The sequence below is a fragment of the Lissotriton helveticus genome, chromosome 12, assembly GCF_964261635.1.
Source record: "Lissotriton helveticus chromosome 12, aLisHel1.1, whole genome shotgun sequence".
NCBI lineage: Eukaryota > Metazoa > Chordata > Amphibia > Caudata > Salamandridae > Lissotriton > Lissotriton helveticus.
The window spans coordinates 759,952,168-759,978,493 of NC_136073.1; the positions used below are offsets into that span (position 1 = coordinate 759,952,168).

General features: G+C 47.0%; 1 protein-coding gene across 1 annotated transcript in view; it reads right to left on the reverse strand.

The window, feature by feature from the left end:
• Positions 1-25,564, reverse strand: part of LOC144798124 (semaphorin-7A-like) — a 207,992-nt gene extending 182,428 nt beyond the window's left edge. The window contains exons 1-3 of the mRNA XM_078668880.1: positions 25,560-25,564; positions 25,126-25,235; positions 22,484-22,486 (exon numbers count right to left, since the gene is read on the reverse strand). Of these exons, the coding sequence (XP_078525006.1) occupies positions 22,484-22,486; positions 25,126-25,235; positions 25,560-25,564 (118 nt within the window). The remainder of the gene's footprint in view (positions 1-22,483; positions 22,487-25,125; positions 25,236-25,559) is intronic.
• Positions 25,565-26,326: the final 762 nt, after the last annotated feature.

Below are 26,326 nucleotides of genomic sequence, written 5' to 3' on the forward strand. Positions count from 1 at the left end.
GGTGAGTACACCACCTTGCCCCAGCTGAGTTATCAGCCAGTTGTGTCGATTTAAGTGACCAGTCAGGGGTGGCAAAAGATATGCTGCAGCCCCTGGTCTTGGATGCACCTATGCCCTGGGCACCTATAGTGCACTGTACAGGGGCTGATAAGGTGTCCAGTACCAAATTGGTGATGTACCTATAGTACATGGAGTCCATTTAAAGAGAGAGCAGATAGCCTGGGGACCTGATTAGCAGGATCCCAGGCCAACTAAGTCGAAAACCAGCTAAACACAAGGCAAAAAATCTGGGGTAACCATAGTCAGGTATCCACCTTCCTACAATCCCTCACACATTAATGAATAACAAAAGAATAATAACTGTTTCACAGCAGTTAGGAATAAAACTTTAAACATACTGTCCAATCACAGTGCCGTACAGTACAGCTGAAATAAAATAACCCAATAGCTTTCATAACGTTAAGAACTATTGGCTTTGCCAATGCCCACAGGAAAGTGTTTTAGGTTGTTGCGATGTCTGAAGAAAATCCTCCATCTCCTACCTGACTCCGCCCAAAAAACAGTAGTCCAGGTGTTAGTCATATCTAGACTGGACTACTGTAACATTCTTTACTTGGGCATTTCCCAATCGTGGTTGAACAGGCTTCAACGGGTCCAGAATGCGGGAGCTTGGACAGTGCTTGGACTTCCTAGATGCGCCTTTGTTAGCCCCGCATTGAAGAAACTTGGGGCCATATTATCAAGATCGGCGTTAAAATTATCGCCGCTTTAGCGGCAGGAAACTTCAGCTAAAGCAGCGATAATGGGCTTGATAATAGGCCCTTGCGAATTTCCATAGAAACCCAGGTTCACACCAGAAGCTGGGCTTCTTTGGGAATTCACAAGGGCCTATTATCAAGCCCATTATCGCCGCTTAAAGCAGCGATAATTTTAACGTCGTTCTTGATAATATGGCCCTGCATTAGCTGCCGGCAAAACAAAATATTACCTTTAAGGCTCTTTGTTATTGCTATAAGGCTCTTTCTCTTCAGAGCCCGCCTATCATCAGTCTATGTTCACTCTCTAACTACCAATCAGAAATCTTAAATCTACTGATGCAAACCAGGCCTCCTCTCCAAAATTTTAAAGAGCCAGAATTGGTGGCTGTGCTTTTAGTCAGCAGTCTCCAAAAATCTGGACCTCTTTCCCCTTGTAACTTCGGCTAGCCTCCTCTGAAACAAAAAACGTCAGAAAAAAGCAGAAAACTGGCTTTTCAGATCTGTCTAAATACCCCCAATTCATTGAGCATCTTTTCTTTCCATAGTCAGCATCCTAGCGCTGGGACATACGTTTTACAAGTGGCATTAATATTATTAGGGCTGCAGCTCCATTTGGGTGCCATTTTCTTTCTGTTTGTGTATCTTTTTCCTCCCTCAGTTATATTCGTCCGTCTTCTACGCAGCTTGTTCCTCCAACGCCTTCCCTTAGAGCACATTTTTTTAACTCTTTTTATTAAGTATACGACTTGAGAGCATAATCTGACTACATTTTGAACATGTAATCTGTTATTGACTTTCAGTATCACATCCTTCATTCCAACCCATTTGTTCGTTTTGAAAACAATATCAGTTATAGCCTTCCCCCCACTCTTCATTATAGTACATCCTTCAGCTGTTGTCCAATGCGCATCTCCTCAACGGCAATGTACAACTATTTCCCCTGAATTTGTTACACCCTCCCCATATCCATTCCCACTTCTTGGGGTAGCCTCTGTTTATATATCCTGCCTTTTCGGCCACCATGACCCAGTCCATGTTGTTAAACCAGTTTGCATGTGTTGGTGCGGTTTGCACGCCCCAGTGTTTGGCAATATTGCGTTTTGCTATAATCATGCCCAGTGTTTCCCAGTCTTGGACTGCATGGTTAAGGTCTGTGGCTTCTCATATGCTTAGGAGGCATCGTTTGGGCTCTGGTGGTACCGGAGCCCTGCTGACACGTGTTATTGTATTCATGATCGCTTCCCAGTATGCTTGAATGTCCGGGCATTCCCATATCGTATGGAAGAATGTACCTATAGCCCCACATTGCCACAAACAAAGCTGGTTATGGGCTCTCTCCATTTTGGTTAGTGTCAGGCTGGAGAAGTACATCCTGTAGAGCACCTTGAGCTGCACCAGTCGCAATCTAGAGGGTATTGCCACCACCCGCGGAGACTCTAGCGCCTCCTGCCAATCTCTATCATGTAGCTCCTCAATGTTTGCCTGCCATTTCTCATGGAGGCTCACTGTGGGGTCTGGTTGGTTATTAATTCATTTTTGGTAAGTTAGGAAGATAGCCCTCCGTTCTATACGTTCCATTAGTAACCTATCGTCCAATGGTGAAGCCTCTGGGAGGGTAGTCTCTGGTGGAATGGTGGGCATGAGTGCATGCCAAATTTGGAGATATCTGAACTTTTCTGTTGATGCCATTTCGCACTTCTCCTGAAGTTGTGCAAATGGGATAACGTTCCCCTGGACCCAGAGGTCACCAACCCTTGATATTCCTATTAGGTCCCATTGTTTGAACCCTTTGCAACTGCCCAGCCCGCCCAACTTCCCGGTCTCCCAGAGTGGGGTAAACTGTGTTGTCGTGTTATACTGGCACAGCTTCTTGTGGCCTGTATGCCATATGTGGACGGCGTGTGCAGTGGGTCCCGTGGCCCTTGCAGCACAATTGACTATACCCCTTGCCCTGCTGTTCCTCCCTGCTCAGGTAACCCATTAACTCCTCCAATGTACACCTTCCTGTAATTCATGGCAGCACTGAGATAACTTGAATTATGCCTCTTCTGACCTAAAGCCCATTTGGGAAAACAAGAGCTGACTGCTCCTCAGTTTCCCACCCACCTCTCCCTCAACCCAGACTCCACTGTATCCACCAAACCCTTCTGCTCCTTTTTACCCTGGTCACACCTTCACAAGCGCTGGCCTTTCCACCTGTTTGAAGCAATTTGTCTTTGTGCCACCCTGACCTTAAGCCCCTTTAGAAAAGCAAGCTGTTCCTCAGGTTAGACTGACTCCACTCTGTTGCCTAAGCTGGTAGGAGCCTGTTTTACAGGCTGCAATTCCATCCGTCTGTCCTTCATTTTTATCTCTGTATTGTTTTTCACCCCTTCCTTGGGTCCTTTGCTCTTCTCAGCTGCTATTCCACTGCACCTGCTATCTGTTCTTTTCTTCCTGCATTTAAATTAGTTCCCTCTATCAGGTGGGTGCTCCACCCTTCTCTACTCCAGGTGCGTGACAACTGCTCATGCCACCAGCTCACTCTCTTGCCCATTGGGCACTCCTAAACTCATTTGACAGTCTATGGATTACTAGGCCCTCTCTGATCAATTGTGGTGTACATGCACACAGTACCCTTTACGTCCTCGGGCTAGGTTGGTGCTGTGTAGTTGTCTCTTTGTTTTAGATGCAGCAATTATTATAACTGGCCGGGTGTGGTGGTTTAGTGGACTAATGTGTACACTGTAGTGGCCTGTGCTTTACCTCATGGCCACAGGTTCAAATCCCAGCGGGTCCATAAAGCCTTTCATCCTTCTGAGGTCAATAAAATGAGTACTATTGAGTCGGGTAACAAAAAACATGTTATTCAGTGCCAAGGACCCCCTCGCTGTGAACGTGCGCTTTACAAATACACCTTATGTTATGTTATACCTATCTCCCACAGCTACTGCATCACACTTCTAGGCAGCCGCGGTCGGTAGTGGGATGACCTGCAGGGCGGTGACGTGGGGAGGGGCAGGGTGGGGGTGGTAATGTATGGATTACAGAGTTTTACAGGTAAACATATAAATAAATAAAACGAATTTCGTTGCGTGCACTGCATCACCAAATGCGATGCAGTGCGCGCAACGAAATTCGTTTTATTTATTTATATGTTTACTTACCTGTAATCCATACATTAACTTTTTATTTGTTATGTTAGCTTTAAATAATATTTGCAACTGCACCTCAACCACAACCTAATGTTTGTTCCCTCGAACAATACTGCCTTTCAATTCTTATGTTAGACAGCTTCAAACAATAGTTGTAACTGTAATAACATAGGATGTGTGCAAGGTACACTGGAAAATGTTCCAGTTTCACTTATTTTAGCGTATGAGTGTCCAAAATTTGACAAAAAGGGCAACTTTTGCATTCAGCTTTAAATTTACCTTTATTCCACCTCGGACAGGGCTGCCTTTCATTTGATAAGTTAGACAGCTTTAAACAATATTTGTGACTGCACCCCAACCACAAAATAAGATTGATTCCCCTCGAACAATGCCTTTCAATTCATATGTTGGACAGCTTAAAGCAATAGTTCACACTGAAAAAACATAGCAAGTGTGCATGGTACACTAGAAAATGTTACACTTCACTTATTTCAGCTTCTGTGTGTCCAAAAAGAGACCAAGAGGGCACCATAGCTTTAAATTTACCTTTACTCCACCTCGGACTCCAACTCCTGTGTTGCATCACACAGCTTTAAGCAACATTTGGGACTGCACCTCACCCACAGCCTAAGTTTTATTTTCAACTTTACTGTGCCAAAAAAACAAAACTTCACAGATGTACTTCTTCTGTGCTTTTAAAAAAACAAATGCCATTCTTTCTTAGCTCAAGCACACGTTATCACATTTGAGGAACTACTTGCCTGTTATACACACACTCTGTTGCATTCCATTTACTTTGAGAGAACAAAATGTACTTCCCACCTCTTTTCCCTGGCAATATTACGGTGGAAATTTCCTGCATCTTTTTGACATATGCATGTTAATTACTTTGCACCATTTCCATCTAAATAAATTAAATGATTTCATTTAATACATTTAAACAGTTCTTTCCACTGAACATGATGTGTATTTACTATCACACTACCCTTTATACGCCTTACTTATTATCTACTTCTACCCATCCATTTTTCTATATTAAGCACCACCAACTCCGCCCAAAACAGTGCGGTGTTCACTATATCATAATAAATTTTTAGGTCTCGCCTGTCGATGCGCATGCGCATCGAGCAAGCGAGACTATAGGGGCTCATCCACACTTTATCTAACTTGCAAGGAATCGTGGCGATTCCTTGCAGTGCCCGTGACTTTTAAGCTCAATGCGCATGTGCATTGAGCTTAAAAGCGCGTGCACAGCCGCCCGCATTCCTCCGACACCTTTGAAGTGAAGCTTAGCTTCACTTCAAAGGCCCGGCTTTTCACACCCACATGCCGCTCTGCCCCGCTCCGCCCCCTCCCCTGAGTCATCCTGCCTGCCCCTTCCCGCCGTGTCGCATTTCTCCTCCCCCCTCCCCTCTCTTCCCTCCGTCTTGTCTCTATTTATATAAAGAAATGGTATGTAGCAATGATAACGGTTTTCCCTTGACTTTTTATTAGCAGAGTCAGCTTTGTATGGCATTAACTGTATAATAAATAATAAAAAAACGTTCGACTTTCACATCTGTGTGTGACTCTGTATAAACCTTCTGCCTGGAGGTTTAGGATGCTTTCATGTAAATAGCGCGAGCATGGCGCACACTTTCATTTAATTTAAGTTTAGTGGCTTTCACATCTGTGTAGGACTCTGTATAAACTGGAGCCACCCTCTGCCTGTCAGTCAGTACTGCTCTGTCCCCTGGTTCTAAGTGACAAGCAGCCCCCCACCCGCCATTGCTGCGGAGCCGTTACTTAGCCTGGCGCTAAGTGCTAACTTCTAAGCACTTCACGGCCTGCATTGCTCTGCGGAGCTGAGTTGTTTTGGGACCGGGACCCAGTGCCTGCCCGTTCACAGCCCGTGGTCAGAGGCTGGTGCACAGCATTTAGCTCTGAACTGTTCTCCACCCCGGGGTGCTCAGCAGCAAAGGTATACAGCTCTTCTCTTAAGGCTGAGAGGTGAACGTTACCCCAGTGCACTCTGAGCTCCGCAGTGCTCTGGTGGAGGGCTAGCTCCTAACTCAGCAGCAAAGTGTTACCGGCTCAGTGCTCTGAGGTGGCGAGGCCACCCCCCCCCCTTCCCCTCCCTCCTCGTCTCACACCCCAACGCAAGTATAAACAGCCGGCTTCAACACATGCCCTCCAGTCCTTTTCGGCTGCTTCAAACACTGTTTTCTAAATCTTATCTTTTGTAACCATCTGGTAGCGCCTTGTTATCCTTTCTTCTGCCCTGCATACCCTAGAACAACCTGTTCTAAGATAACTACCCTCCATCTGTGCTACACAGTCGCTCCTTAGATGCTCTGTCCACTCTCCTCTCTCACTGCCCTCGGTCTTTATTCCAGTCCTTTCTCTTCATCCACTGTAGCTCATGTTTTGTACCATCTCTCTCCACAGACGCCCTCTCCTCATCCCAGTTACTTGCAATCACAGCTTTGACATGGGGCGGGTTACAGCACCCTCTGCCCCCCCCCCCACACCCTCTCCCACATCTGGTTACAAGACCGGTTTCTCTTCATTTAAAAAAAAAAACACTTTGTTTATTCTGTACAAATGGCGGTGGGCTGTGTTTGATCTGTTGGCTGGCAGGCCAGAGAAATGTGCTGAGTTGTCGTAAATAGAACATCTTTATGTTTGTATTTGCTGTAGCATAAATATTCAAATCAGAGCACCCCTCGTACAAATTTGGAGGCTTACAGCCTCATAAAGGAATGATGATAGTAGCGGAGCAATGACACTCCCTCTCCAGGGGCGGCTGGTGACATTTGAAAGTGGTGGGGCGTAAACTAATTTGCATATTGCACCGCAGCGAGCCCGAACCACCTTGCATCCATCCATACATCATTCATGCATCCATCCATCCATCCATCCTGCATCCATCATTCATTCATCCACCCATCCATCCATCCATCCATCCATCCATCCATCATTCATTCATGCATCCATCCATCCACCCATCCATCCATCCATTCCTGCATCCATTCCTGCATCCATTCATGCATCCACCCATCCTGCATCCATCATTCATTCATGCACCCATCCATCCACCCTGCATCCATCCTGCATCCATCATTCATTCATCCACCCATCCTGCATCCATCATTCATTCATGCATCCACCCATCCATTCATCCACCCATCATTCATCCTGCATCCATTCATGTGTCCACCCATCCACCCATCCTGCATCCATCATTCATTCATGCACCCATCATTCATTCATGCACCCATCCATCCATCCTGCATCCATCATTCATTCATCCACCCATCCATCCATCCTGCATCCATCATTCATTCATCCACCCATCCATCCACCCTGCATCCATCCTGCATCCATCATTCATTCATCCACCCATCCTGCATCCATCATTCATTCATGCATCCACCCATCCATTCATCCACCCATCATTCATCCTGCATCCATTCATGTGTCCACCCATCCACCCATCCATCCACCCATCCTGCATCCATCATTCATTCATGCACCCATCATTCATTCATGCACCCATCCATCCATCCTGCATCCATCATTCATTCATCCACCCATCCATCCACCCTGCATCCATCCTGCATCCATCATTCATTCATCCACCCATCCTGCATCCATCATTCATTCAGGACACCCACGCGTAGTACATGTGAATGCCCTCACCCTCACTCACCCTCAACCCCTCACCCTCACTCACCCTCAACCCCTCACCCTCAAACCCTCACTCACCCTCACCCTCAACCCCTCACTCACCCTCACCCTCACTCACCCTCACCCCTCACCCTCAACCCCTCACTCTCACTCATCCTCACTCACCCTCAACCCCTCACCCTCACTCACCCTCACCCACCCTCAACCCCTCACCCTCACTCACCCTCAACCCCTCACTCACCCTCACCCTCACTCACCCTCACCCTCAACCCCTCACCCTCAATCACCCTCAACCCCTCACCCTCACCCTCACCCACCCTCACTCACACTCACCCTCACTCACCCTCACCCTCACTCACCCTCACCCACCCTCAACACCTCATCCTCACTCACCCTCACCCTCACTCACCCTCAACCCCTCACCCTCACTCACCCTCACTCACCCTCAACCCCTCACCCTCAATCCCTCACCCTCACTCACCCTCAACCCCTCACCCACACTCAACCCCTCACCCTCACCCTCACTCACCCACCCTCACTCACCCTCAACCCCTCACCCTCACTCACCCTCACTCACCCTCACTCACCCTCACTCACCCTTACTCACCTCAACCCCTCACCCACCCTCACTCACCCTCAACCCCTCACCCTCACTCACCCTCAACCCCTCACTCACCCTCACTCACACTCACCCTCACCCACCCTCACGCTCACCCTCACTCACCCTCAACACCTCACCCTCACACAGTGCAATAGCTCTCAGACCATTTCAGTTACAGCTTTTATAAATATTTATGGCTTTTTTTATTTGTAATTCTTTAGCATTGGCTACAGGAAACAAAAATGCTAAACATTTACAAAAAAAACCCATAAACAATTCTAAAAGCACTAACTCTAATGCTGCGAGACCTATTGCATTTCCAATGCTTGTTTAAGACAGCCGGTGTTCTGGTCGCTACTTCCCATCTATTTCACATTTTAATTCAAAGCTCATACCATCCCTCCCACATTAATAAATAACACAAGAATAATAACTGTTTCACAGCAATTAGGAATACAACTTTAAACATACTGTCCGACCACAGTGCTGTACAGCACAGCACAGCTAAAATAAAATAACCTAATAGCTTTCACAACGCCAAAACCTATTGGCCTTGCCAATGCTCACAGGAAAGTGTTTTAGGTTGTTTAGATCTCTGAGGAAAATCCTCCATCTCCCCCCCTGACTCCGCCCAAAATATGGTAGTCCAGGCATTAGTCATATTTAGACGGGACTACTGTTCATTCTTTACCTGGGCATTTCCCAATCGCGTTGAACAGGCTTCAACGGGTCCAGAATGCGGCAGCTAGGACAGTGCTTGGACTTCCTAGACACACCTCTGGTAACCCCACATTGTAGAAACTGCATTAGCTGCCGGTGAAACAAAAAACGTACCGTTAAGGCTCTTTGCTATTGCTATAAGTCTCTTTCTTTTCAGGGCCCCGCCTATCATCAGTCTAGGTTCACTCCCTAGCTTCCAATCAGAAATCTTAGATCTACTGCTGCAAATCAGGCTTCCTCTCAAAAATTCAAAAGAGCCAGAATTGGTGGCCATGCTTTTAGTCAGCAGACACAAAAAATCTGGAACTCTTTACCCTTGGAACTTCGTCTACCCCCCTCTGAAACGATCTTCAGAAAAAAGCTGAAAAGTTGGCTTTTCAGATCTGTCTAAGTTCCCCCTCCCCCATTCAGTGTGCATCTTTTCTCTCCGTAGTCAGCATCATAGCGCTGGGACATGTGCTTTACAAGTGGCATTATTATTATTAGGGCTGCAGCCCCATTTGGGTGCCATTTTCTATCTATTTGTCTATCGTTTTCCTCCCTCAGTTATATTCTTCCATCTTCTACGCTGCTGGTTCCGCCAACGCCTTCCCTTGCAGCACTATCCCCCAGATTCATCAAGAATACAGTTTGCTAATCCTTAATAGCGAAAAATACCGAATCCCTATTAAGGAAGCGATTTCTAATAATTCCTTAATTGCGACTCGCAAATTGCGAGTCGCAATTAAGGATTATCTCTCCATTCATTTTTATGGGCCTAGAGGCCCATAGGAATGAATGGGAAGACAATCTCAATTTGTTAATCGCAATTAGCGATTCGCAAATTGAGATTGCGATTTCAAGGGTGCAGGGGTGTCCAAAGGGCACCCTGTTGCACCCCTGAAATGATGGGTGCACATATGTGTGCGCAACATGAAACTTTGAAAAATGCACTTTAGTGCATTTTTCTAAGTTTTTGCAAATTACCATGAAGTTGTACTTCATGGTAATTTGCGTGTCCTAATAGCAAATTCGCTATTTTTTTCACTTTCATGCATTGCATTTAAGGAATCTTAATTTGAGATTCCTTAAATGCAAAGAATCGCAATTTAGCGAATTCTTAATTAGCGATTTTTGCATTTGGGATGATGCATCCCAAATGCAAAAATACCGCTCGCAAAGGGCCAGATTCTCAGAATCTGGCCCAAAATTTGCGAGCGGATTTTTATCCCTTGCCTTGCTGTTCCTCCCTCTTATGTAACCCCCTAATTCCTCCAATGTACGCCTTCCTGTAATTCCTGGTGACGCTGAGATAGCTTGTTTTTATGCCTCTTCTGACCTCAAGGCCATTTGGGGAAACAACAGCTGACTGCTCCTCAGGTTCCCACCCACTCACCTCTCCCGCAACTCAGACTCCTCTGTATCCATCCAACCCTTCTGCTCCTTTTTAGCCCTGGTCACACCTTCACAATTGCTTGCCTTTCCACCTGTTTGAAGCAATGAAGCAATATTTTTTTGTGCCACCCTGACCTCAAGCCCCTTTAGAAAAGCAAGTTGTTCCTCAGGTTAGTTTAACTATACTCTGTTGCCTGTCCTTCATTCTTGATGATGATGAATTCAACCCAGATCTGTGACTGGGGGTGAGTGTCTGAAAAGTTTCAGCGGTCCATCCATCATCTCCTTGTGTTTGCTTTGTTTGCCCTAAGTTGGCAGGGTATGCCCAGATGTTGGTCCCTTGCTCACTTTGCCACTGGATTCAAGCTAACCTGGCTGATGAAGGGTGTTACCCGGAAACTGGTCCCAGGATGCTTATTTCCGGTTCAGGGAAGACCCGGCTTGGCAGTTTAGGCTGAACTGTTCCCATGAGGCACAGGGTCAAGACTGATTTGCATATAGCTGGGTCTGAACTGCGGTGGTGAAGTGAGCTAAAGCATGATGATGGATTCAACCCAGATCTGTGACTGGGGGTGAATGTCTGAAAAGTTTCAGCGCTCTGTCCATCATTTCCTTGTGGTTGCTTTGTTCATCCTGAGTTGGCAGGGTATGCCCAGACGTGGGTCCCTTGCTCACTTTGCCACTGCATTCAAGCTAGCCTGGCTGATGAAGGGTGTTACACAGAAACGGGTCACAGGAGGCTTGTTTCCGGTTCAGGGAAGACCTGGCTTGGCACTTTGGGCTGAACTGTTACCATGAAGCACAGGGTCAAAACTGATTTGCATGGGGGCGTGGCCAACTGCAGACGGGAATGGCCACACGGTAGCCGAGCTATGTTGCGCTACTCCCGATATATCTGCCAAATGCTGATTTGCCCCGGCCAAATTATCTCCACGAGGGGATTCCTGAGTGCTTTTGCCGCTGCCCGAGGTGCGGGAAAAGTTTGGGGCCGATCGAGACAACTGTCCGGAGGTGGCTCCATACACCGGCTCCACCTGAAGCGGTCTCGCCAGGCGGAAGTGTCGCCGTGCGGCATAGGCACGCTACGCAACACCGCGGCTGAGGCCTGACCAGCGAGTGGGCCAGAAAGACTGTCCGGGTGAATTTAACATCCAGGTGCTAGCCCGCCGCCCCAGAGCATACTGGAGAAAGCCAGCTTGTGCAGACTGTGGTGGGGAACATCTCAACGCTGCCCTAAGAGGTCTCCCCTGTACCGCCATCTTGAGTACATCAAAGCCAGAGTCGTGGTGAGGGACCAGAACCCCCATTGAGTCTAGGGGCGCTTCCCAGCATTGCATTGATGAGGGTTTGGAGGGCCATGTGCCAAAGCCGACAAGTCGAGTGGGTGACCCCCACAGCAGGCAGCGGTGAGTAGCGGTTGCTCCCCAGCCCCACACTCTCACCCCTCCCACGGAGCTGAGATGGCGACAGGCCGCAGCGGAAGAACTGCGGTGCAGGCCAAGATGGAAAAGTTTGCATGGCAGAAATCTCAGGAGGAAAGGGCAGGATCTACCGGAGACCAGGGTGAGGACTCGGAACCTTCGAACAAAGATCTCCTGGCGGCAATCACCACTGTGTGGACCTCTCTAGAAACCCGAATAGACACTGTAGCCACCCTCTTGAGAGAGGACGTGAGGAAAATGGCGGACCAGGTGAGCACAGTCGAGACCACAACTGCCGAACTGGTGACAGACACAACCCTCCTTAAGACGCAGGTTGCTGACCTGCGCAACTCCCAAGAGGCAATGGCAATACAACTTGATGACAATGACGGCAGAATGTGGCGCAATAATGTCTGCATTCTTGGTATTCCGGAGCAGGCGGAGAGGCCATCTGCTGACCTGTTAATCGAGGAGCTGATACTGCTGCATCTCCAACCAAGAGGCCTAGCCAAATGCTTCTCCATTGAAAGAGCCCATCGGGTGCCAGGGGGTAAACTGAAGCCAGGAGCCCCTCCTCGTTCGCTTCTGGCCCGAGTTTTTAATTTCCGCAACCGCGATATGATTCTGCAAACTGCGAGAGCTGCCCCCCCATTGACAATTGAAAACAGCAAAGTTTCATTCTTGCTGGACTTCACCTTGAGGGTCCAGAAACAGTGTCGGAGTTTCCTGGAAGTGAAGCGAGCTCTCTGGGACCAAGAAATCAAATATGCCATGTTGTTCCCGACAAAGCTTCGAATTGAATCCGATGGCAAACTGTGGTTCTTTAACAGGCCGGAGGACGCTTGGGAATGACAGGACAGTTGGCGCACAGTTGTTAAGAAACCAAACAATTCCACACCTACAGCGGGAGGTACCAGCGAGTGGCGCCAGCAGAGACTCTCCCCGCCACCCTCTGATTTAGAAACTCGAAGTTTATAGTGAACATTGGACTATTCAGAGGGCTGGTTTGTGCTCTTTCAGTCTCGTTTGGGCTGCAGAGTCTCTCAAAAAGTGGTGTTCTTGACATGTTGAGTCTTTAATATAGTTCCTTATCTTGTTACCGGAGGGACATATTAGTGTGCCTTTGATCCTTTGATGTCTAAGGACAACGGAAAATCAGGAGTTGTAATTTTGTGATTATATATTATTTACAGTTCAATGTAATACTAGACGTTTCGCACCCGTGGGCTTCTATCTGATATCTGATATTGGATTTCATGTTTGCTGCTATAGGGAGTGGGGTTGTACACGTTCCCAAAGTTGATGAGGGTGGGCGACAGGCACTCTGCGAGTTGGGGGTGGCGGGCAGTTTTTGACACATAAAGCAGGGAGGGGGGTTCATTTGGAAAGAAGGGGGGTTTGTTTGTGATGTTTATTGTATGTTTTGTATCAGTACTTCAAAACGATTGGTTCTGCAAAGTCATCAATGGGTTCACCACAACTAGTTAACCCATGGTTCAATTTAGCTGCCCTTGGTCACCAAAACTACTCTGCGATGTAACGGAGGGAGGGCCCGAGGACCCCCTGTTAAATGAGTTCACATAGCTGTACACATCGATCATAAACGGGACTGATTACTCAAGGCCTAAAACTTAATTTGTCCACATGGAATGTCAATGGCCTGGGGGACAAGATTAAGAGGCGTATAGTATTACAGTACATTAAACGACAGGAGCTTGACATAGTGATGCTGCAGGAGACACACCTGGTCAGAAACTCCTGTGGGGCCTTGAATAGAAAAGGCTACAAAATGATAGTTTACTCCGGGTTCACCTCGGGCTCCAGGGGAGTGGGGATTCTAATCCTAAAGGGATGTTCATACATTGTCCATAATATCTGGATGGACGCTCAGGGTAGGTACGCAGCAGTCACGGGCTCCTGGGGTAGGCATATTCTTAATGTTGTCTCTGTAAATGCTCCCCCAGGACTACAACGACTGACATTACGTGACGTAGGCACCTTGCTGTTGGAACTGACCCAGGGGGTGTTGGTATTAGGGGCGGACTTTAACTTCACAATTGACGGTTCTCGTGACAGTCTACCGCCCCGGAAGGACCCATCGAGAGGCTCACAACTTTCTGAGTTTGCTAATGCACTGGGAGTCGTTGACATATGGAGATGGCTTAATCTGCTACACATGCATTTCACATTTCACTCTGGGGCGCATGGTAGCCAATCCAGGATAGACTACATATTTACAAACGTTCAAGATATACACGCCTTCATGAGCTCGAGCCGCCTCGGCCATGGGATTTCCGACCATTCTCCAGTCCTCACAACTTTTGGCATACAACAGATTAGACGCCCCGGTACCATTAAAATACAACTGTGGATTCTAAAGATACCTCAGATCAAAGAGGCTCTCCGAAAGGATACCAAACTATATTTTGCGCGAGCCCCCAATCAAGCTGATCAACACAGCCTCACAATCAAACAATAAATTTTAGACAACTTCTTCTAGAAGAAGCCACAATGCGATCGCTGGCTTCCCGGCACAGGATCTATGAGCAAGGCGAACAAACAGGTAAACTCCTGGAACGCAAGGAGCAGGCTGCCAGATGGGCCCGTGCGATAGCCGGCCCAGATGGAACACTTCTTACTGACCCTCAATTGATCGTTGACACCTTCGCATCTCATTTTGAGGAAGTCTATAAGGTTCCACAGGCATCTCAGGCCCTGATGTCAGCCGACTTACTAGCGACTGTTAATGTGGTTAGCATCTCATCAAAGGGTAGGGAGGCCTTAGAGGCAGACATCAAGGAGACGGAGATCCAAAAGGCCATACAGGATGTTCGATCCGGCAAGGGGATGGGTCCAAATGGGCTACCAATCGAGCTATTTAAACTCATGTGAACAATACTAGCTCCCCATCTGTTGAATCTGTATACCAGGGGCCTCATTTATGGGGCCCTGCGTCACTTTTATGCCGCTGGTGCGTCACTTTTTCTGACGCACCTGCATCATAAAAAATGTGCCTTGTTGCACCATATTTACAAAGTGACGCATCTAGGTAGATGCGTCACTTTGTAAACCCCTGCGCTACATTATACCTACGCCAGGTATAATGTATGCAGGAAGGGGCGTTCTGACGCAAGAAAGGGTCATAGAAGTGACGCAGTGAAATCTATAAGATTTCACTGCGCCACTTCTAGGACACAAATGCGTCAATTTCTTACGCCTGCCTCACAGCAGGCGTAAGACTGACGCAGGCTCTTTCACATGGGGCTTGCCCCATGTGATAGGACACATTGCTGGAGTTGCGTCACTTTTGTGACACACTCCAGCAATGCGTCACTTTAGCGCCGTACAGATACGTCAGAAATACTGACGTATCTGTAACTCCTTGCGCCATGATGCGTCATACTGTAAGTATGACGCATCATTGGTGTTGCAAGGAGGGCGCAGTGAAAAGTAATGCATCGCTGTTTTCACGCAGCGATGCGTCACTTTCATAAATGAGGCCCCGAATGTTTTAAATCAGGCCTCCTTCCGGTGGACATTCGCTGGACATCGATGATAGTAGTCATCCACAAACCAATCAAACCGATAGAAGACTGCAAATCATATCGCCCTGTCTCCCTCTTGACTGTTGAGGCCAAGATCCTGGCTAAACTTCTGGCCAATCGTATCCTACCTTATATCGTCGACCTGGTCCACCCGGATCAGTCCGGATTCATCCTGGGGAGAAATACGGCCCGAAATCTGCGCAGAGTGCTTGGGGTCCTCGGTCGGATCCATACTATTGAAGATGTGATCCTGTTATCCTTAGATGCCACCATGGGGTTTGATACCATAGAATGGGACTTTCCATTTGCTGTGTTAGCCCAAATGGGATTTGGTCCCAAATTGATACGCTGGATAAGGCTTCTGCGTACACAACCCATTGCACACGTCGTTGTCAATAATCACAGCTCAACCGCTTTTCCCCTCCACCGGGGCACGAGACAGGGGTATTGTTTGTCGCCGTTGCTATTTGCCCTGGTATTAGAACTACTTGTGGTTTGTGTTAGGGGAGATCCAGGAATACGGGGTATCAAATGGACGGCTGGCCACGAGGACCGCATCTCACTGTACGCGGACGATATCCTCTTATATCTGGCATCTCCAGCGCGATCTCTGCGACGGGTGCTACACATTTTTCATATTTTTGGGGCCCATTCCGGCTACAGGATAAATTGGTCTAAATCCCATATGTTTGCGCTATGGGGTACTCCCCCATCCAATCCTAGGGGCTACGAGATTCCAGTGGCCATGGCAGGTTTCTGCTATTTGGGCATTTTTGTAACTCCTGATGTTGATCCCTTCTACGAACGTAACCTGCTCGGACCTCTCCAACATTTAAAATCTGATGCTGCGCACTGGCGATCTCTCCCTCTTAATCTTTTAGCACATGCATCCCTGTTAAAGATGCTTGCACTCCCACGTTTCCTTTACATGTTACAAAAGACTCCCAATTTTATCCCAGACTCCTATTTGTCCCAAAATGATAGCGTATTGCGGGGCCTCCTATTGGAAGACCGTACACCACGAATTGCAATGTCTAAGCTCACAATGGGCCGGTATGACGGGGGCATAGGGCTGCCAGACTTGTGACTATACTACCAGTCCTCCCAGTTAATTCCAATCAATAGATGAGTGTTTAACCCGCATGACAAGCCTAATATTCGAACAGACCGTTGGCTTATGGGTAGAGGCGGCTATAACAAGGCACTGTACACCAATCCCCGTAAATTTCATTTAACCGGTCCCACGGCCCGCAAAGTAGAGACTTGGCACATAGTGACCAGAAAATTGGGTTGGAACAGACGCCTGACTAAGGCGACGCCACTGTGGGAGCCGAATATCCAGGGACGCCTCAGTCGATGCCCAGGATTCGACAAATGGGACACAATTGGGACCTCCACGGTAGGGGACATGTGGGTTAAAGGAAAGCTGGTCTCATTCGCGGACCTCCAGACGAAGTGTCAACTGGCACAATCCGAGACCTTTATATACCTTCAGATTAGTCAGCCAATTATGTCAGCCCTGTCAAAGGACACCCCTCTCCCCTACTCTTCCCCCTGGAGGACAGGTTATTACTGGACCCCATGGATCATAAGGCCATATCACTCACATATAAAAAACTGTTAAATAACCGTGTAGATCCAATGTTGAAAGTGAGGGTGGGCAGGGAAACTGGCTTAGGCGGCATGGAGGAGGATGACTAGCGAGACGCTATGGTGTCCCCCAGGGATGTGGCCATTCCAATGCGAATGCGACTCATTCAGTGGAAGATTCTCCATCGGGTCTATTTTGATGCGAAGCTCCTATTTAGATTGGGTAGGCGCCCTGACCCCCTCTATCTTAGACATTGTAACCAAGTGGGTACCTTTCTGCACATGTTATGGTTTAGTCCCCAAATTCAGTATTATTGGGATGAGATTATCCGCCAACTTGAGAGGACATGCGACAAGCCCCTAAAGGCGACTCCGCAACGCTGCCTTCTTAACATCTGGGGAGCAAATTACCTCTCCCAGGCAGAACAGAATTGGGTATTGATGGGCTTTATAATTGCTAAACGCAACATAGCACAAAAATGGGGGGTGGACACCGTCCCGCAAGTGGGGGAATGGGCAAAAGACATGGACGCAGCCATGATAGCCGAGAAGGCGGTGTTCAAGATACGGGGTTGCCCCAGGAAGAGGGATCATACATGGGGGAAGTGGAATAAATACAGAGGAGATATCTGCATATCCCCTAAGGTGGAGCTACGGACAGAACATCAAAACCTGATGGCCCAGTTAACAGCAGAAATGGGGTCCCTGCCTCCTGATACTTAGCGCACGAATTAACGCCAGGTCTAGGTCATTCAATATGTCAAGTTATGTAACCTTATTCTTTAATAATCTGTTTTGTAACTGGCTGGCTTTGAACGGGGTCAGTGAACTACAACATTCCTCGCTTACCTCAGATGTGAAAGTTAACCTAACAGAATCATGGGAGAGAAATGCAATAATATTTTTATGTATACCATGTACCGATGCAATGTTGTTGAAAAACAAATAAAACGTTTTATTTTTTAAAAAGACTGATTTGCATATGGCTGGGTCTGAACTGAGGTGGCAAAGTGAGCTAAAGAATGATGATGGATTCAACCCAGATCTGTGAGTGGGGTGAGTGTCTGAAAAGTTTCAGCGCTCCGTCCACCATCTCCTTGTGTTTGTTTTTTTGCCCTAAGTTGGAAGGGTATGCCCGGACGTGGGTCCCTTGCTTACTTTGTCACTGGATTCTAGCTAGCCTGGCTGATGAAGGGCGTTACCCAGAAACCGGCCCAGGATGCTTGTTTCCGGTTCAAGGAAGACCTGGCTTGGCAGTTCGTGCTGAACTGTTCCCGTGTGGCACAGGGTCAAGACTGATTTGCATATAGCTAGGTCTGAACTGAGGTGACAAAGTGAGCTAAAGAATGATGATGGATTCAGCCCAGATCTGTGACTGGGGGTGAGCGTCTGAAAAATGTCAGCCCTCTGTCCATCATCTCCTTGTGTTTGCTATGTTTGCCCTAAGCTGGCAGGGTATGCCAAGACGTGGGTCCCATGCTGACTTTGCCACTGGATTCAAGCTAGCCTGGATGATGAAGGGTGTTACCCAGAAACCAGTCCCAGGATGCTTGTTTACAGTTCCGGGAAGACCTGGCTTGGCAGTCCGGGCTGACTGGTCCCATGAGGCACTGGTCAAGACTGATTTGCATATGGCTGGGTCTGAACTGAGGTGGCGAAGTGAGCTAAAGTATGATGATGGATTCAACCCCGAGCTGTGACTTGGGGTGAGTGTCTGAAAAGTTTCAGTGCTCCATCCACCATCTCCTTGTGTTTGCGTTGTTTGCCCTAATTTGCCAGGGTATGCCTAGACGTGGGTCCCTTGCTCACTTTGTCACTGAATTCAAGCTAGCCTGGCTGATGAAAGGTGTTACCCAGAAACTGGTCCCAGGATGCTTGTTTCCGGTTCAGGAAAGACCTGGCTTGGCAGTTCTGGCTGAACTGTTCCCATGAGGGACAGGGTCAAGACTGATTTGCATATGGCTGGGTCTGAACTGAGGTGGCGAAGTGAGCTAAAGCATGATGATGGATTCAACCCAGAGCTGTGACTGGGGTGAGTGTCTGAAAAGTTTCAGAGCTCCGTCCTTCGTCTCCTTGTGTTTGCTTTGTCCTTCATTCTTTTCTGTGCATTGTTTTTCACTTAATCAGTGGGTCATTTGCCCTTCTCTGCTGCTATTCCACTGCACCTGCTCTGTTCTTTTCTTCCTGCATTTGAATTATTTCCCTCCATCAGGTGGATATTCTCCCCTTCTCTACTCCTGGTGCGTGACAACTGCTCATGTCACCAGCTCACTCTCTTGCCCATTGGGTGGTCCTATACTCATTTGACGGTCTATGGATTACTGGGCCATCTCTGATCTATTATAGTGTACATGCACACAGTACCCTTTACGTCCTCAGGCTTGGTTGGTGCTGTGTAGTAGCCTATTTGTTTTAGTTGCAGCAATAGTTGTAATTGGCCGGATCTGGTGGCTCAGTGGACTAATGTGTCCACTGTAGGGGCCTGTGCTCGACCTCATGGTCACAGGTTCAAATCCTGGTGGATCCACCCAGCCTTTCATCCTTTTGTGGTTGATAGAATGAGTACTATTGAGTCTGGTAACAATAAACATGTTATTCAGTGCCAAGATACCCATCGCGGTGAACGTGCGCTTTACAAATACACCTTATGTTATGTTATACCTATCTCCCACAGCTACTGCATCACACTTCTAGGCACTATGCTAAAATAAGAAAAGAACAATTATCTAGTCACTCACGTACAACATCAAAATCATTTCCACACAGGATCACAACAAATACAATTCTGGCAAACAATCCCCAATGGAGCAGCCTGCTGCCTATTATCAAAGGTATTTCAATGGCTCAAACAGTGGTATGAAGTGATAACTGCAACTGTACATAATATACACTGTGCTATAAATTTCAGAATTTATCATTACTTCAAAAAATTGGCCTATCTCCACCTCAAACCTCAGGCGCAAAATATGACGCAGATAATTTCTGACGTACTTCAACATTACAGGAACAAATATAGTCTTTGCTCTTGCATTAGTGGCACCTCTATCAAGCTCTTTTATGTCCAAGCCCTGATAGCGTTTACTACCCCTGACGAGGCGTCGAAGCGCTTTTTCCGGCGAGTAGCACGCTACTCCGGGACCCATAGCGGATTAGTGTTGAATTAGTATAGTGAAACATGCAAGTAAATTTTAAGTGGTGGATAGGTTAGTCAGTTATTTGGACTTGGAATGATAGCAGAAGGATAGAGAAGGACAAAGGTTTGTATTTATATAGCGCTCGTTGACGCACGCTATTCAGTGACGTCTTTCCTACCATTAATGTTCTCAGCTCTCCCATATCCGACTGAAAATATAGATGGTGCTGCAGTTTATGTTATGCTAATTCGGCTCAGGTGCCCCTGCAGGAGGAGGAAGGGGGGAGGCGGTTTGGGAGGTGCACGTGTGAACAGTTTTGGACTTGTACAGGTAAATTATGTGCACGTGTAGAGGTAAATTCTGTGCCTAAAACACAAGTGCTCACTATGGTAGGACTGAAGCGAGGGAGACGGACAAACTAGGTAACGGGCAGAGGATTATCGAACAGCCTCTAACCAGGAGGTCTTCCTTCTCTTTCTCCTGCTGCGTCACGCTCTCCGTCCGGCAGCTTCCGGCTGTGCCCTGCCGGCGCGGGCACACTGCGCCACTGGTGCAAGGAGGTCCCCGCTCTGCTGCAGTCAGCTTCCGCTCACGTCGGCAGCAGCCGCAATGCAGAGAACGCGGGGGCCGGGTGACCCAGAATAGCTGGCCCTCTCCAGGCTGCAGGAAAGCGCGCGCGCAGTGGCCTGGAATAACACGCGCCGCCTCGCGACGCTCGGAAGAGAGGAATCTCCTGAAAAGAGGCGCGGGGATTTTTTCCCCACCCAGCTGTCTAGACCACCGATCAATCAATCCGAGTGATGGTGATGCTGCTAAGACACGCGCACTCAGAGCAGGGGATGTCCTGCTTCCCTCTCTTCTTTGTAAAGCAATTATAAATGTAAAATATTCAACTGTGAATATTTTTTCGCAGCACTTGAAACTGACGGTCAGCTTTCTTGCAGTTATTCGCCAGGAACGGTGTAATAATGCTTGCAGCCAACAATGACCCCCAAACCCTTTTATGCAATATTAGTGCTTTTGTTATGCCATGATAGTCTTACAGCGCCTATTTGTGCATTTAATTTGCTCATAGCGCTTTGAGGTGGGGTCTGTGTGAGGGTGTCCTGTTGCTTGTGGGGGCAGTTGTTTATAGGGGTGGTGTTGGTCAATGAGATGTAGTGGGTGTGTCAGTAGATATGTAATTGACCCTGTGAGTAACAGAGGTGAGCCATGTGTTTATAGTTGTTTTTTCTTATCAGTGGGATTCGTAATGGGGTGGCGAGGCCTTCTAACATGTCACCCAAACCAGTGTGGAGTTGCTATTTGTTGAGGTTGTCTTCGCGGCGTGTGCCGCAGTGGGGCTGTGGTCCTCTGGCCTTCGACTAAAACTGAGTCAGCTGTGATGTCTATATTTTATGTTTTGTTATGATCAAAGGCATCCTACTGATACCAACAGTAAAACAAGAGGAAGGTGTATATTTTGTGATGGTATGAGAGGAACAAATTAATGGAAGGCGGGCTCAAGGTAAAATAGAGACAGGGTCAATTATTTAGAACCTGTGCTGTATTTGGAAAGAGTTCTGCTGTGGTCAGAGAGAGTCCAGGATCCCTCACTATATTCTAATTTTGAGGACCACAGGAATAAACAAGGTGTACGAGTAGCGTGTATAACACACATGGGATCTAGCTATCGGGGTTGATGATGGAGATTTCAAACACAGCAATTCATGGCAGTCTGCAAGCAAGACAGCTCTGCAGTGCGTGCACCAAACCCTCCCACTCCCAAGCCAAACGTCATGGGCATTGATTTCCATAGATGGTTCATTCAAATCCCATCAGCGCCAAACTCTGTCAGCACCAAAAAGCATCAGCATCAAACACAACCACACGAATGTCCATCAGCACCAAATTCAGACACACTTGGAAAACTCCACAATAGGCAAATGTTACTAGAACCAAGATCTAGCAATACCAAACCCCACCGGCATCGAACTACACAGCATAAAAGTCAATCGGACTCCCATCACATCAAACTCTACCAGCGTTAAATTTCAGCACACCTACATTGATCACCATCACACATTCCCAAAACCAATCCAGAAACAAACTATAGTGGTACTGAACTCCATCAGAACCAAATGTAATCACTATGATGCCTTCTCACCAACGAAGTCCACATGCACCCACACCAACCATGACCATGTTACCATAGTGTATTTTGCATGCACCAAAATACACTATACTTTTTCACATCAACCTCCATCAACACCAAGCTCTCCCACATCCATCTCCAACCCCAGCAACAACCAAACTCCTTTGTACACACACCAGTCTCCTCCCACATCAAATCCAGCAGGCCACACTCCCAAGTTTACCACCAATGAAATTCACCAGCTGCATACTACGCCAGGAACAAATTCTGCAAGTTCCACTGCATTTTAACTCCACTAGTGCAAGCACTCTCAAAACCATAACAAACAGCATCAGCAGTAAACACTGCTCACAGATCAAATTCTACCACAAGGATTCTCTATCAACAGCAAATTCCCAAACACCAACTACAACACAAAAGTCTACCAACATCAGACCTCATATTAGCCAGAAACAAGTTCTGCTACATATTCACTGAACTCCACAGCAACAACCTTCACCAGCCCAAAACACCAGTAACCTAAAACTTCACCAGTACCAAACCACTACCAGTACACAATCACATCAAGCTCCACAGACGCATACACTGCTTACACCACATTTCAGTCACATAAAGCTCCAATCAGTCAAATTCATTAACTACAATTTTCACCATTACTAACACAGTCAAAATCAATTTCACTTACTACAAACCTAACTATTGCCAACCTTTAATCACATCAATGTCCAGCCACACCAATATACAATATCAGCAAAGCATAACAATATAAAATACTTTAACCAATTTCCAGCAGAAACAAACATCACCAGTCACAAGCTGCATTGGCACCAAGTATTCCACACAGATCAAGATCTGATCAGATCACACGTTACCAGTGTCTAACTCAGTTTACATTGAGCTTCAAATGGAACTAACTTCACCACTACTCAACTCCACAGTAACACGTCACCAATACCCACATCTCACCAATACTACATTCCAGTAGTTCCAAACCCAAACAGTAACTTCACAATTCCACACTAATATATCCCTCAGTACCCACAAGAACACACACATACACAACTTGAAAAACTCTACCATCATCATATTGATCAACGCCCCTACAAAATCCCTCAATTTTAAATCAGTCACACGTCACTCTATCACAAAGCTCTCATTCATCATACCGTACTCCCCAAATGTAATATTAACAGCAGATTGCTGCACAGAGAAATTATTTCACTACCCCAGACACCACACACGTTAAAATACCATATACAACTGAAACTCATATCCTTTTTCGCATATCAAACCAAGTTTGCACTTACGTTCAAATAACTGCACACAAAATAGCAACTTTCACAACCAGACATTTGGTCACATACATGTGAAATGATCTCAAAGGTGTAATACCCAAATTGAACTTCTACCACACCCTGCCAAACTCAATCAATTCACATACAATACTCTAGCTGCACAAATTCTAACCGTAAACACAGCACACACAGCAAAACAGAGGCAACCCCATATTAACCTACACAATCTTTAAATACTTCAACCACGATTAGCGAAAGATAAGGACTGAATTGTGGATGAATTATTGAACCCAAAAGACTTTAGTTTTACTTTTTAATTACTATACCACATTGTGTGAGTATGGGTGAATCATTTTAATGACCCATGCCTCAGTTTCTGAGAATTAGGTTCAATAATGTATTAAGATCTGTTTGTACAACTGAGCATATGCATGCCAAGCCACATTCTGATTTATTTCAACATTCAAATACATCCGTGTCACAATGCAACCATAGACAAGCAGGGTTATAATTCCATCAATGGCAAAATGCTGCTACACTCAGCCATGCCCACTACCACAAGCACCATGCCATCTTCACACCAAATGCATACCTAGTTCCAAATTCTCCCATGCCAAAGGTACAACAAACGTGTGTCCATTTCCAACCACAGTTTTGCTAAACTCCAATTATTCCCAGTGCAATCTTTACCTTTAGCCATTTCAAACTCATCCCGGCTGACGACAAATCTAAAACACAATTATGCTTAACCTCGATTGTAAACAAGCAAACGCTCCAATCACAGCCAAACCAAACTGACCACTGGCACGAGAATCACTATTCACAACCATGCCAGCTCAAATCATTGCAGTGTCTTCTTCATACTTTTCGCAATGGTAACTTGCAACTATGTCTGTGGCAAACAGAAATCGGAGTCATATCAAACTCTAACTACAACAACACCAAACATAATAATAAAAAGCAAAACCACATCACTGATACCAAGCTCAGACATTGCAACTGCAAAATCTTAAATTCACCAGCCATTCACTGGTGATGCTTGGATCCAGGGCAGTGACGCACAGAAGCTTCAATCATACCACTGTAAAATTCCACTTGCACACATGCCAAACTTTGCACTCAAGTAAGTATAAACCTAAAAGAGAATATGCATGCTACGTCAAAATCCAACACACCATCCAGATCTGCTACCATACCCACACTCTCTAATTACAGTAAGATCAAGCGGAAATGACACCACATCGAACACCAACCACATTGACTTCCCACCAAGACCGCACAAATTCCAATCTATGGTCCACTGTACAACAATCTGAGACCGCAACCTCCCCATCACCAAACACAGCTGCAACAACCCACCACACATACATCAAAACTGGTCAGCAGTCACATTCAATTAAATGAAACAATAAGGTCAAACTCTTTCAAACAAGTGAACACCACCACCAAATCCCTTAACAGCGACAGAAGCACATGACCAAAGTTCCTACACCTAAATCGCCCCTTATTCATTTCCCTACAAAATAATTCCATAGAACAAAGGCAGAATGCCCGAAACACATTGAAACTACCAACCATAGAATCAGCAGTCCTGTGCAGCACCCCGTGAATTAATTACCCAGACCATCACTGCCTGTCAGATGATCGCACAAGGATGCAACGCACTGAAAAACAACCCACACACTCCTAAGGAAAGTGCAGCCCTACCTCTAAGCCAAGCCCGAATGGCACGTGCCCCGTGGGGTCTCACCTTTCTGATGCAGTTTGAGGCGCGGGATCTTCTCCGCAGAAACCAAAGACAGAACGGACAACAGGAAGCAGCGCAGCAGATTCATGTTTCCGATCGAAAATGCGGGTATACTTTTACCAACGAGTCCCTAACGCATCAGAGGTCCCAGATCAGAGCATCTGCGTGTCAAGCTGCCTCCCGCTGCACCAATGACAGCTTCTCGCTGGGACTAACGCCAACCCTGCTGCATCCGTGTGTACCACACCCACGCGCCTCCTGAGGCACCGCCCACCTCTGCCCCTCTCGGCTCTCTGATGCCTCCCTCTCGCCCCTCCACTGGTATTATACCGCCTCTAGCTTACTGGCGTTATCTCCGACTCCCTCCACCCGTGGCACGTTATCCTCTTCTCTACCGTCCCGTTTCTCCCGCTCTCTACTTCTGTTTATCCTGTTACCACATTTTATCTCATCTTCTGTCTCGCCCCTCTCTCTTTCTCTTTTTTCCCCTTCCTCTTTCTGTCTTTTTCCTTCTATGTTGATCTCCTTCTCTCTTATCTCCTTGTGTTGCTTGTTTCTCCTTTGCTCTGTCTCCTTGTCCTGCTCTCTGTAACTATTTTCTTTCTCTCTCCTCCCTCTGTCCGAATCCAAATCTTCACTTCCCCTGTCTCTTCCTCTATGCTCCAATCTACTCCTCTCTTTCTCCCCTTACTCTATGCCCCTAGCTCCTTTTCTCTATCTCTTTCCTCTATCCCCCTTGTTCCTTCTCGTTCCCGCTCTGCTCTCTGACACTCTGTCTCTGTGCCCCTGTGCCCTCTGTGCCTCGCTTTTCTGTATTATTGCTCCTCCTGCACCGCCCACAGACTCTGCCTCTGTCTTCCTCTGTCTCTTTAAGTATTATTTGTGGCTGATATGTCTGCTACTGCAGTTCTCCCTTAGTCATTCTCTCTCTCTCTCTCTCTCTCTCTCTCTCTCTCTCTCTATCTCTCTCTCTCTCTCTCTCTCTCGCTCGCTCTCTCCCTCTCCCCCTCTCGCTCTCTCTTTCTCTCCCTATCTCCCTCTCTCTCTCTTCCCCCTCTCTCTCCCCCTCTCTCTTCCTCCCTATCTCCCTCTCTCTTCACCCCTCCCTCTCTCTCTCTCGCCCTGCTCTTTATTTGGTAATCTGCTGTCTTCTCACATTTTCCTATGTTTCACTCCCCCTCCTGCAGCATCAGAAAAAGGTCCT